The sequence below is a fragment of the Neolamprologus brichardi genome, chromosome 7, assembly GCF_056152115.1.
Source record: "Neolamprologus brichardi isolate AB-2024 chromosome 7, ASM5615211v1, whole genome shotgun sequence".
Lineage (NCBI taxonomy): Eukaryota > Metazoa > Chordata > Actinopteri > Cichliformes > Cichlidae > Neolamprologus > Neolamprologus brichardi.
The window spans coordinates 7,830,279-7,842,081 of NC_142110.1; the positions used below are offsets into that span (position 1 = coordinate 7,830,279).

Below are 11,803 nucleotides of genomic sequence, written 5' to 3' on the forward strand. Positions count from 1 at the left end.
AGTCACACTCGCTGTTCACATACAGAGAGCGGAGCGAAACTCCATTAAAGCAACATTCATGTAGACACAAATGAAATGAAGCACAATTTACAAAATATGCACCTCTCATTATCACAACTATACAAAGGTTGTTAAAATACGATCCAGGTATAAATGATACATTTCAGAAATCAGCTGTTGGCACCCATTAAAAGGAAGAGGAACATTTCAAACATTACAGTAAAACTACTTGTGAAACAGTATTGTGGACAGGAGGGTTCCATAATTAAAAATTGCATCAACAGTTATCATCTACTTCATGAAAGAAAAAAAGAAAAGAGGTAATAATAAACTCGGTCAAAATCCATTAATCCTGAAAGCAAAACATCACTTTTTGTGGGAATAACAACGCTCCCCTAGAAGAGCATTTTGTGTATCTCTAGAGTACACGGGGAAAAAATAAATGATGTTTCGGCTCTTCCAACATCTATATGTAGCACCTAATGCAAAGATAAAAGGCAAATTTAAAAAACCCAGATGAGCAGTTTGTAAATACAATGGAAAATGGTGAAATTGGGGTTGACCCCAGAAGGAAACTGGGCTTTTTATTATTTTTGTAATAAAGTCAGACGATTTAATCTAAGAACCAATTTTATGGCAATTATTGCCTCATTTACAAACATCCGTTCCAGTTGCATCGCCACGCTAAACACATTTTATGAGAGAAAAAAAAAAGAAATTATTTTGCTGGACAGTCATTTTTGTTGAAAGGCAGGCCAACAAACAATTTCAACACTCAAGCAAAAGAATCCAAGGAGTAGGAGAGAGAAGGGAAGAAAGAAAAAAAAACAAAACCCTCTTCGAAAAGCTAAACAAAATCTGAAAATTTATTTGGACAACATTTTGAACAACCTCTGTGACTCCACACCAAGACAAATATTCTTGACAGCTGCGTAAAGGATTCGTTCTGCTTTCTAGCTGCTCACAAGCAAAGAAGTTAGTGCGCAAGACACCTCCGTGGCCTCTTATGTTCTGCTGCTGGACAAACATTAAATTATGCAGTGAACCTAAACATTACGGTCAAATACGAAGTCCACAAGGAGGAGGACAGCTGTTAACAGCTGTTTTTGAGCATATATTGATGAAATGATTATTGTCAGGATGAATCAAAACAATCCTACAGTCAAATCTTAGCCTAAAGAAAAGCAGGAAACTTTTAACCGAAGTCAAAAAAGGCAACACAAAATGACCCACATAATGTGGCGGCAAGTCCCATCTTATTAAGACAAAAATGGGTTTAAAATATATATCTTGCTTAGAATTCTGCTTTTTAAAAAAAAAAAAATGGCAGATTTATTTCTCACAAAACCAAACAAAAGCAAAAAACTACTTTCAAAAAACCTGAAAAACTAGACTTTATGTCCGAGTCAGAGTTCTTTATCGCTGGCTTCGTTTAATCCATCGACCAGAGGCAGTTTACCCATGTCTTCTAGGACATAATTCATGCAAAAAGGAAAAAAAAAAATCTTTCTCACCTCATGGCAAGAACACACAGTACTAAGAAAAGACAAATTACAAATTAATTAATAACTAATGAAGGTGTTAAAACATTCAGAGATGAGTAGGAGTTTGCATGCATACTTATCAGTGACATAGCTAAGTCATACCTAGAGGTCGTTAGAGACGGGGACAAAACACAGGGGCTGGGATTGGATCTCATCTGGCTGACTGTTGGTCCTTTCTTCATATCCATTTTGTCTACGTGAGCGGGATGAAAATTCATTCTTTGGCATCCCATCTTTTTAAAAAGGTCATTAGAGAACATGACCTTTCAAGCAAAGAGAAAATTAACTCAAGGTTTAATGAATAATTTGTTAAACATAATTTGCAATGCAATTGGCTCCCAGCTCTGTAAAATGCTCCAAATCAGCATTACCGTTTAAAAAATAAAAATTCTAAATTCATCAGGCTCTTGAACCCATATTGTGGGCAACTGGCACTAAACTGAAAATGAAGCTTATTGGTGTCCAAAGAAGCAAATAAGGAGAGAAAAAAAAAAAAAAAGAAAAGGCAGAAAATTCAGTTCAGGTTTAGTATTGTGTGGGTATGGAGAAAGAGGCTAATAATTTAGTGTAATGTACAAAATGTATTACTTGAACTGTTCAACATAGTTGCATTTTTTTTTGTCTTAAAAGGGAATCATTATTCACATAATTGTACACTTTGTCTTGGACTTCTTTTTCTTCTTTTTGCCCTCCTTGCTCATCTTCTCCTTATGCTTCCGGATTTCTCGCACTAACGTGTAAAAGGCATCGTCAACGCCCTGGAAAACAAGCAGAGGGTGTGCACCGTTAGAGTTGAGAAGCTTTGTTCATGACTGCACTGTGTAAACTTGTCTACTAAAAGTGAATCAAAATCTCCAAATAAAAAGTCTGTCCCTTTTAAATACACCGTTTTCTGATTAAGCGTACATTCTTTATGAGACACAATTCGAGGGATCAATCCGATTCGAACCATTTAAGACATGCTGAATAAAAAGTGTGTTTCAGAATAAAAGTCAGTGGTGCTTCCACTGACATCAAAGACAGTGGCTGCAGTTACATGGGCTTCATTTCTCAATGTCATCAGCACAGTCTGGCACCAGTACAGGATTTAAAATGTATGTACCTGAAGTATTCATAAAATATAGTTCCAGTGGAAAAGATGCACCGCTGGGAAAAGTGCTCTCACAAGCAATGAATAAACAAATTTAAATTACCCCTTTAAAAAAGAGTTTTAAAGGGGTAATAAAATTTTGTTTGCTTGTTTTATATAAATACGCCAATTTATTCTGACAGAGGCATTTAAATTAGGCTTTTATTCTCTCACAAAGATCCTATTCAGATTATTGGTGAGTAACAGGCTCCATGGAAATGCAGCAAGTGTCGTTTTAATGGCACACTGACGTAAATGTGTGATAAACATTTTAACGGTGTATAAATGTGACAATAATCTGTAAGGAGCAGTAGAGTAAAGAGCCTGAGGCCAATTTAAGGTTTTGACAAAGACAGCAGGAAAACAAAGAGTAAAGAAAAAGGGATTTATATCAGCAGGAAAAATTGCCTTAAAACCACACGCACACAATTTGTTGACGACACATCTCTGCCATTTTCTCAAAGCGCATCCTTCGCAGAAACACATTCCAGCAAATGATTCAGTCCAATGTTTGCAGTAACATCCTCTAATCACACATGATGGCTAAACCAGCCCAAAAACCCCATTGTTCATGCTGATTTCAGCCACATTAGGACACTTTCACACTGGTAGTCTGAATCTAGGAACGGTTAGCCTGGAAATCTGACTGTGTGAACACAAGTGCAGACCCCTTTCCAGGTTGACTAAAAGGAAAAGGTCTGGCTGCCAAAGCGCAGAAAGAAGGTTTCTTTCATTATAGGAAAATGTATTTCAGTAGTTGTGTTTGGATTAAAACAGGACAGAAAACACACTCCCAGCTTTACAGTTGGAAAACAAACCCAAACCTGGTGCCGTGTTAGTTTTTATGCTCGAGTTGAGCAATAAGGTAGGCACTTGTTTGGGGGGTTTTTTGTAACATTTCTCACTCTATGCAGACTGTTACTTCAGTCGTGCTTTTTCTACGTACAGCGTTCAATTTTTCTGACATCTCTCAATAAGCACAGTCATCATTCATAACGGAAATAAGGGGAGAAAAAAAATCCCCACCCCTATATGAGGAAGGCATAATGCAAATGTCCACCAGTGTGAAAGTAGACTAGCTTGCATAGATCAAAGTTCTTTAGGCTCAGTAAACCAATCCAGTGTGAAAACAAACTCAATAAAATCAACCATGATACACAGAAACACTGAAAGGACAGGAATCATCAGCTGCCTCAGCCTCATGTTAGACTCACACCACAGCCCCAATAGAAACCAGCAGGTTAGCTTTGAGAACATGTGAAGCACCAGCTCCTCACTGAGTGTCTTCTTCCATTTCCTTCACCACAATTCCCACTAACAACACACACGCAGAGCTGGTGGGTGTGCGGCTGCATACACTTACCCCTTCACATCACAACACACTTTTTAAGCTTGACACAGCGCGGAGTCTTTTCTTCCTTGCTGATCTTATTGACCCGGTACAGCCTGATCTCCCGTACCAGAGTGTAAAAGGCATCTTCCACTCTCTGCAGTATGAAACACAACTTTCCTCAATGTTGAGGAATACACAAGAGGAGGGGGGAGGACATACTGTTTGGATGCATTTGTTACAAACTACAAATACGAAGGAGCAAAGCAAACTGGCGGTGCATGTCTACTTGCAAAGTTTGCCCTGCCTAATCCTCTGCATAACACTTGATTTCAAAATCTTGGGATATGGATGAGTATAAATGTTGATTTTTTTTTTTCCCCTCCATATCTTTAAAAAGATAATTTGAGTGTTTTTAAGGAGAGGAAATAAATATTAAGTCATTCAGAAAACAAAATACTTGGATTCAGTATGTTGCCTGACCTGACTACTATTAAGCCATGATGCACTGTAGTCTCCTTACTTTTCCACCCACATTGAAACTGACAAAAGCAGTGTATTCAGTTACATCAGTCCAAAACAAGTGCAACGCATTGAGTATATGTATACAGTTGTAGTCAGAAGTTTTAATTCACTTATCATGGGCATGAATGTCCTGATAATTTTGGGTCATTAATTTTTTCTTTCAACTGATTGTACAGCATACATCTTTAAGCTTGAGCTTGGAGTTCATTTTAGCTCTAATCCACACAAGCTCAAATACAAAGACACGCCCCCACTAATATTTGGCTAAATGTCCCTTGAGTTGCACCTCAACCAGACACCAGCCATCAACACGCTTCTGGCATAGTTCTGGCTGGATTGCTGACCACCCTTCTTGGCAGAATTTGTTGAGTTTGTGTAAACTTCTGACCACAACTGTAAACAGACAGTGGAGAGGTGTAATATGGTGCAGGAGTGGTTCAGAATTTTGATTACCAGTGTGGCTGCTCTTATTTTCACCTTCTGAGTACATGTATGCAAGTGTTCTGTGATGGTAAATAAGATCCCTGAGACATCTACTGTAGTGAGGACTAAGACAAGGCGGCTCTCTTTGCTTTAGCTTGTGGTTTTATATCTGCTTGTGGACAGATTGTTATGAATATGATACCTTTACAACTATGTAAGACGCAGTTAAACTTTACAGGTGTGACCTGAACATCAAACATAGGGGTGCAGTACAAAGGCAGGTGTGGTCAGGGAATGCATTGCTGGATGGAGGCCAGTTGAGTTTTGTCATAATAGAAATGTCACAATATGAATATATTTGCATTACCAAAAAATAAATTAAAAATTAAAAAAATAAAAAAAGCAAAGCTCAAGCCACCAGATTTTAATTTAGTTTATTTTTTTAATTTAATTATCCGCCTCTGCACCACAGCCAATTTTAGATGATTCAGTGAAAGTCTCATTCTTAGCAGATGCATTTGGGAATCTGAAATGGAGTTACCATTACTTCCTGCATGAACAAGCTTAAATGCTTCTCTAAAACTTTATTTTTTAAGATGAAAGGGGGGGGGGGGGGGGGGGGGGGGGGGATGCGGCAAGCAGGGTAGGCCGTGAGCGAGGACTGTGTTGGTGTGTCCAAAACCTCCTTCGTTATTCATGTAACGTGTGCAAGTTCCAAAACTGCATGACGTTTTAAAAACAGACACCTTCCAAGCTTGCAGTGGGCGAGTGGTAACAGTATTTGTTTGGTATCATTTTAAAATTGTATATTGTGCCCATTGTGCATTTCCAAAGAAGATTAAATTATTTAAGAGTTGAGTAGCCATGAGTGGCTTCAAATAAATGTAATAGTGCCGGGTCTAATAGAAGCAGCACTGTGTGGACACTGAACTTCCCTGCACCAAAAGGAACTATGATTCACCCCAGATCAGAGAACACTAAAATGCGCTTACAGATCACTCCAATAGCCAGTCTGCTACCTAAAGCCATGCCCACAACACACACACCACTGATATCACAGCAAATCTTCCAAAACCCCAGATACAGCAACCAGTAAGCAGAATCATTAACCCTCTGATTAATTTCCGACACTTTGCCCTTTCATGCAGAGTCCCTGACACCGATTTGCTGATTATTTATAAAGCAGGATCCTTTGCAGGTGGGCTAATAATGATTTAATTCACATATCCGTGACAAAGCAGCATGCAATGATTACATTGTCACCCATTAAATTTAAATTAACCAAAAAAGATTTAATGATGCACAGCGTGTTACCTGAGACAAAAAAAAAAAAAAAGACCAACAGAGATAGCAACACAAATCGATAATCCCTCATGATTCAATCACATTCTTGTGATCCATTTCCCAAAATCATCCAGCTGTGTTACCAAAATTACCATTAGCTTACCTTTTCTGAAAAAAACAAAATTTGATACGAAAGGAACATTTATGGAAATGACAAAACGACCAATAACCCTGAGACCACATGCACCTCCACACCATTTAACATGCTCTCCATACCTCCAGTGCAATCCCACAACAGTTTAGTGACAGAGTTGACAAATGAGCCACTTTGAGTCTTGAGGACAACACCCAGTGTGTTGTTGGGATTCTCACCTGTCTGGTTTTGGCTGAGGTCTCAATAAAGGGAATGCCGTAGCTACGTGCTAAGTCCTGAGCCTGCTTTGTGTCCACTGTCCGGGACGGGAGGTCACACTTGTTCCCCACCAGCACCATGGGGACGTCCTCAGAGTCCTTCACCCGCTTAATCTGTTCTCTACACATTCACAGCCAGAACAGAATTGCAGTTTTAGTTTCATTTTACTTGTTTAGTACTCCATTGGCTACGTAATACGATGTTAGAAAACACTGTACAAACAAACCACACTGAACACACAAAACACTTGTAGTGTACAGAATGACTTTCTATAAACTACAAGTGTTGCTGTAGTTTTCAGAAACAAGAACATTAATGACTTAAGCTCAGCCCCTTACAGAACACTGATACACACATATTCTGCTGTAGTTGTAATTCCTACAGTGTTTTTGTTTTTTTTACAATTTAATAGAAGATCCCATATTTACAATATTTTAGTATATCAATAAGTAGGGGGGGGGGGGGGGTTTGCTACAGTTACAAAAAATATAAATATAAATATATATATGGTGCAACGATACTCGTATCGATATTGAACCGTTCGATACAGTGCTTTCGGTTCGGTACGCATATGTATCGAACAATACAACATTTTTTATTTATTTTATCAACTTTTCTTCTGACGGTGCTGTCTGTGTTGAGCGCTCAGTGGATCTGCGTTCGACTACTCCGCCTAGGCTGCACTGTCGAGTGCAGATCCACTGAGCGCAGCGCAAGCCAGCGAGACAGAAGCTAAGCTCCTTGCAACATGGCAACTGCCTCAACGCTACCCGAAACTGAACCTCCCCCACCCTCATTCAGATCTGGCGTTTGGAACTATCTTGGTTTTCATGTGAAGCATGACCCTGAAGGTAAGCGCGTCATGGACAAAAGTAAAACAGTATGTCGGATGTGCCACGCAATGTTCAATTTGTGGGAACTAGTGCGTTAGCGCAGTTAGCTTGTTAACGTGTTGACGTCGTCCAGCCCCACGCACGGAGCAATCCGCGGTAACTTTTTAACGGAGATTTGCCGCGTTATGGTGTTAATGTCATTTTAACGAGATTAACGCTGACAGCACTAGTGGGAACACAACGAATATGAATGCACATTTACTCCGACATCATCCTAGTGCAAAGACAAGTGGAAGCAGGCAAAAACAACAAGCACGCATGCTACAAACTTTACCCGAGTCATTTAGACAGCCGTTAGCACATGATTCTCCTTATGGGGACCTGATATGTTTAATATGCTGCTGAGAATATAGCCCAGAAGAAGCGTATACTATAGCTTTTATTTTGGAAAGAGCCATTTCTCTGTAATAAACTCTCTTTTCCAAAGATGAGTGATTTCTCGATCAGATAGATTTATTTTTTTTATTTTGTTGTTTCAGCAACATTAAATTTAAAAACTGTACTTTTGAGTTAAAATATATATTTATCATTTTAATAAATGATAAATTAAAAAGGCATGAACATTTTTTTGTATCGAAAAAATATCGAACCGTGACACCAAAGTATCGAACCGAACCATGAATTTTGTGTGTCATTGCACCCCATATATATAAAAAATATACATTTTTATATATACACTTTAGTGACTTCAAAATACAGCATGTTATTTCTTAGTTTTAAGTAAACTACTACATACTGGTTACAAAGACATGAGGCAATTTCTCCCCTAGCTCACCTATAGTGGTGAATGTCTTCAAAGGACTTGGTGTTGTTGATGGCAAAGACACAGAGGAAACCCTCCCCTGTCCTCATGTATTGATCCCTCATGGCGCTGTACTCCTCCTGACCTGCTGTGTCCAGGATGTCCAGTAGACATGTCTCTCCGTCAATGACTACCTGCTTTCTGTAAGAGTCCTGGAAGCAAATCACATGAGAATCGTGGAATTTAGTGGTTTTAAGAGATATAATACAATAGTAATACAATGAGATGATATCTTATTTAATAATTTTTAAATAGATTATTTAAGTTACTCTAAATGTGTTGGCTGAGTGTGATTTACCGATATCGCTTTTTATTACACTGATAACTACACTCAATCCCATCTAACACAAATAATTACTCTTTGCTCCAGTGAACAGCCATACCTTTGGATGCTATCTTCTATTTAATCTATATCAAGGGTCTAACCTCCAGCAAGAAATCAATAATTGATTGAAATCATGATGGGACTTTGTTTGATCACTGGCCTTTTGAGAGCTCAGGCAGGAAGACATCCATTGAAAGTTCTAGAAAACCTGTTTGGAGTCTCTCTTTAAAGCTTAAACCAGTAAAACCTGTTGTAACTCATTTTTGTGAATATATACACACATATATAAAAAACAGGACTTACAACTTGTGCTGCCCCCTTTTATATGTCGACACATACACAAAGACACAAGAACAGAAACATTCTATATTTTTCCTTTACCTCAATGGTGGGGTCATATTCATCCACGAAGTGATTCTGGATGAGCTGAATGGTAAGTGCGCTTTTGCCAACGCCACCAGCTCCCACCACAACCAGTTTATATTCTGTCATGATTCACCTGTAAGTTAAATAAAACAAAAATACAATCTCATTATATGATTATCTTCAGTGAAAGTCAAATGGAAAGTATTAGTTTATCTGGTGCACATTTTCCACTTAAAACAATTTTACAATCTAATCGCATTCACACCTTGTCATTTCTGTACAACAACCCGTTTGTTTACTGGAAATCGGCACACTCAGGACTGGCAGAATGAGAAGATATTAATATATGAACACCACTTCCAGTGAGTAACTCAACTCGCCCTCAGCTATTCTTTTAATAACACACCTGAATCACTGGGAAATTAGATTTCACACCCAAGTTTAGTTTGCTTTTCACAGAGAAAATGCTCATTTTAGTATTAACCAAGAGGCTTGTAGAAGAAGCTTGCCACAAACACAATAGCTGGTTAATCTGCATGTGTTTGTATGCAAATGGAGGGTATAAACAGAAAAAACCCAAATGGATTCACAAAAAGCTGCTATATTATCAAATATTCTTTAAATAATCAATTGAAATTGCTGCCTCTGAAAATTGTCAGAAACATCAAACGTGAAATAAAATGCATAAAGATGAGATTATGCGTATATATAATTAAATGTCTAAATTCAGTAGTGTTTTCTGAGTGACAGCTCCACAACAGACGCCAACCCCAGGCAGAAATCCATGACATTACATTAAGGCTCCAAAATTGACAGGCAACTGGGAGGGTCTCTGCTGTCTGTCTGCTGTGTGGAGCGGAACACATCAATAGTAGTTGCTGGTCTTTTCAGAGGCTACAGCACAGCCAGCCGAGCCTGCAGTCAGGGAGGAGTGCCACTAAATATTATTGCTATGTCTAGAATGCTATGCATTTGCCAAACTACTAATAAACTGGTTTGTGCTCACAACACTTTTCTTTATAAAATTGTCCCCTATTATTTCATCTAGTGATTTACACATGTCATTGATGAGGACGCTGTCTGTAAAGAAACAACCTCATCTTTAACCTGAACAGATAAGACCAATTCCAGTGTCAATGGCGATTCTTCTGTGTGTGCCACATGGCTTTCACGTCTCTATGTCTATGCTGTCACTTTGTAATACAGCAAGCTGTCAAGCAACAAACAACAATTTAAAAATAAGGAATGTAGCTCTTGTACTCCAGTAAGAAAATATAATTTGCGTTTTAAGGACTGAGATTTTTTTAGTTTATTTATTTTTTTAATACAGTGAAAGATATCTGCTTCAAACTGTGGCAAAGTTTTGAAGCTGTGGAAGGTCGATGGACACCTTATTTCCTTAAGATAGGAGTGTGCCACTCGTGGCTGTAGCTTGCCTTAAACTGAACCCATTAATGGCGTGCAGTGCATCCACCTTTATGTTGACATTCCTGAAATCAAGGACATTCCCAATAGAGGAAGAAGGGGAAAAAAACCCACTGAACTGAATATCACTGCGGGAGAAAAAAATCACCTATTACACAAGAAGACTTGTCGATATTTATTAGCAAACATATCGTTATGCTAGTTTGGAACGGTTAGCCGGCTACGTGATTTAGCTTTTCAATGAAAGACCACCTATCATGCTTCAACAGGTAGAAACATCAGAAGCATACTTAAAAGTCAACGGGGATTTGGATTTAAATTCACCGCTTTGCGGCTACAGGGTTACCAGAAAGGCTGTGTGAAACCGTCTGAGCACCAGGCTGCTGTGCTGCTAGCAAGCTTAGCATTGGAGCTCGCCAACAGCCTCGAAAGTAAACTCACCATGAGACCACATCAGCTAACTTAACGAATTATAAAAATGTAATTCATTAAAAGGAGCACTGGCTGCACAGCCTACCCCGACACAGTCGTTATCATTCATTCAAAGGGGAAGGGTGCCAGATTTTGAAGCCGCCATTGATAAGCTAGCTCACAGGTCTGCGTTGCAGGGCCAGACTGTAGGTTAACAATTGGGCGTAGTTAAGTTCAAAAGACCGAAAATGTATAATACCACTATAGCGGTGTTGCTTCGTGTTTAGATAGCGGGCACGGTGAAAGACTAACTACATTAGTGAAAACAATGTTTCGACAAGCACTACAAAAAAAGGAAAGGGGGCCCAACATGTAATAATCTCCTCCATTTGTTTTACCTTTTACTGAGTGGAGTTCCGCGTCCGAAGTAGCGACCGAGTCAAGCTGATATTCCTCTCGTTTCACACGATCTCTGCATTTCCTATTTCTCACCAAAACTCCCGCATTTAAGTTGATCTGTCGTCGGTTCACAAGCAAGAGAGAACATGCGAAAAAGTGAGCAAATTAATCGATTGAACTTTCCATTTGATCCAGCGCCCCGGCCTAGCTGCTCCGTCTGGCCTGCTTTACGCGTATATGGGCGGATACCAGGCGTACTTTTACCCATAAACCATAGCAGGATTTCAACCGGTCTGGGGCATTTATCTCTCGATGTGTGTATGTGTCGCAATATGAGTTGTAATACACTGTACTTTGTCATTTGTGTGCGCATTGCGGCTCTTTTACACAGCTTTCATTTATGACTAGATTTATATAAGCACTGATTATTCTACTAGTAGTGGAAATGTTACCTGTCTTTTTTAATTCACATATGTATGTTTTTAAAATTATTATTATTTTTTTAACCAGAGTGAGGAGTTCATATCAATACTTT

At 38.9% G+C, this 11,803-nt stretch overlaps 1 protein-coding gene across 3 annotated transcripts; it reads right to left on the reverse strand.

Annotated features, from left to right (window-relative positions):
* Nucleotides 1–842: 842 nt before the first annotated feature.
* On the reverse strand, nucleotides 843–11,534 carry kras (KRas proto-oncogene, GTPase). Of its 3 annotated transcripts, none has more exons than XM_035907057.2 (6): nucleotides 11,268–11,534; nucleotides 9,049–9,166; nucleotides 8,316–8,494; nucleotides 6,608–6,767; nucleotides 4,045–4,160; nucleotides 843–2,303 (listed from the first exon to the last, which is right to left on the reverse strand). In XM_035907057.2, the coding sequence occupies exons 2-6, from the start codon at nucleotides 9,157–9,159 to the stop codon at nucleotides 2,186–2,188; spliced, it is 684 nt and encodes a 227-aa protein (XP_035762950.1). In that variant the 5' UTR covers nucleotides 9,160–9,166; nucleotides 11,268–11,534; the 3' UTR covers nucleotides 843–2,185. The 3 variants fall into 3 exon arrangements, with proteins under 3 accessions (XP_035762950.1, XP_035762949.1, XP_006789608.1); XM_035907056.2 differs by having other exon boundaries at nucleotides 843–2,302; nucleotides 4,037–4,160; nucleotides 11,268–11,533; XM_006789545.3 differs by lacking the exon at nucleotides 4,045–4,160 and having other exon boundaries at nucleotides 843–2,302; nucleotides 11,268–11,530.
* Nucleotides 11,535–11,803: the final 269 nt, after the last annotated feature.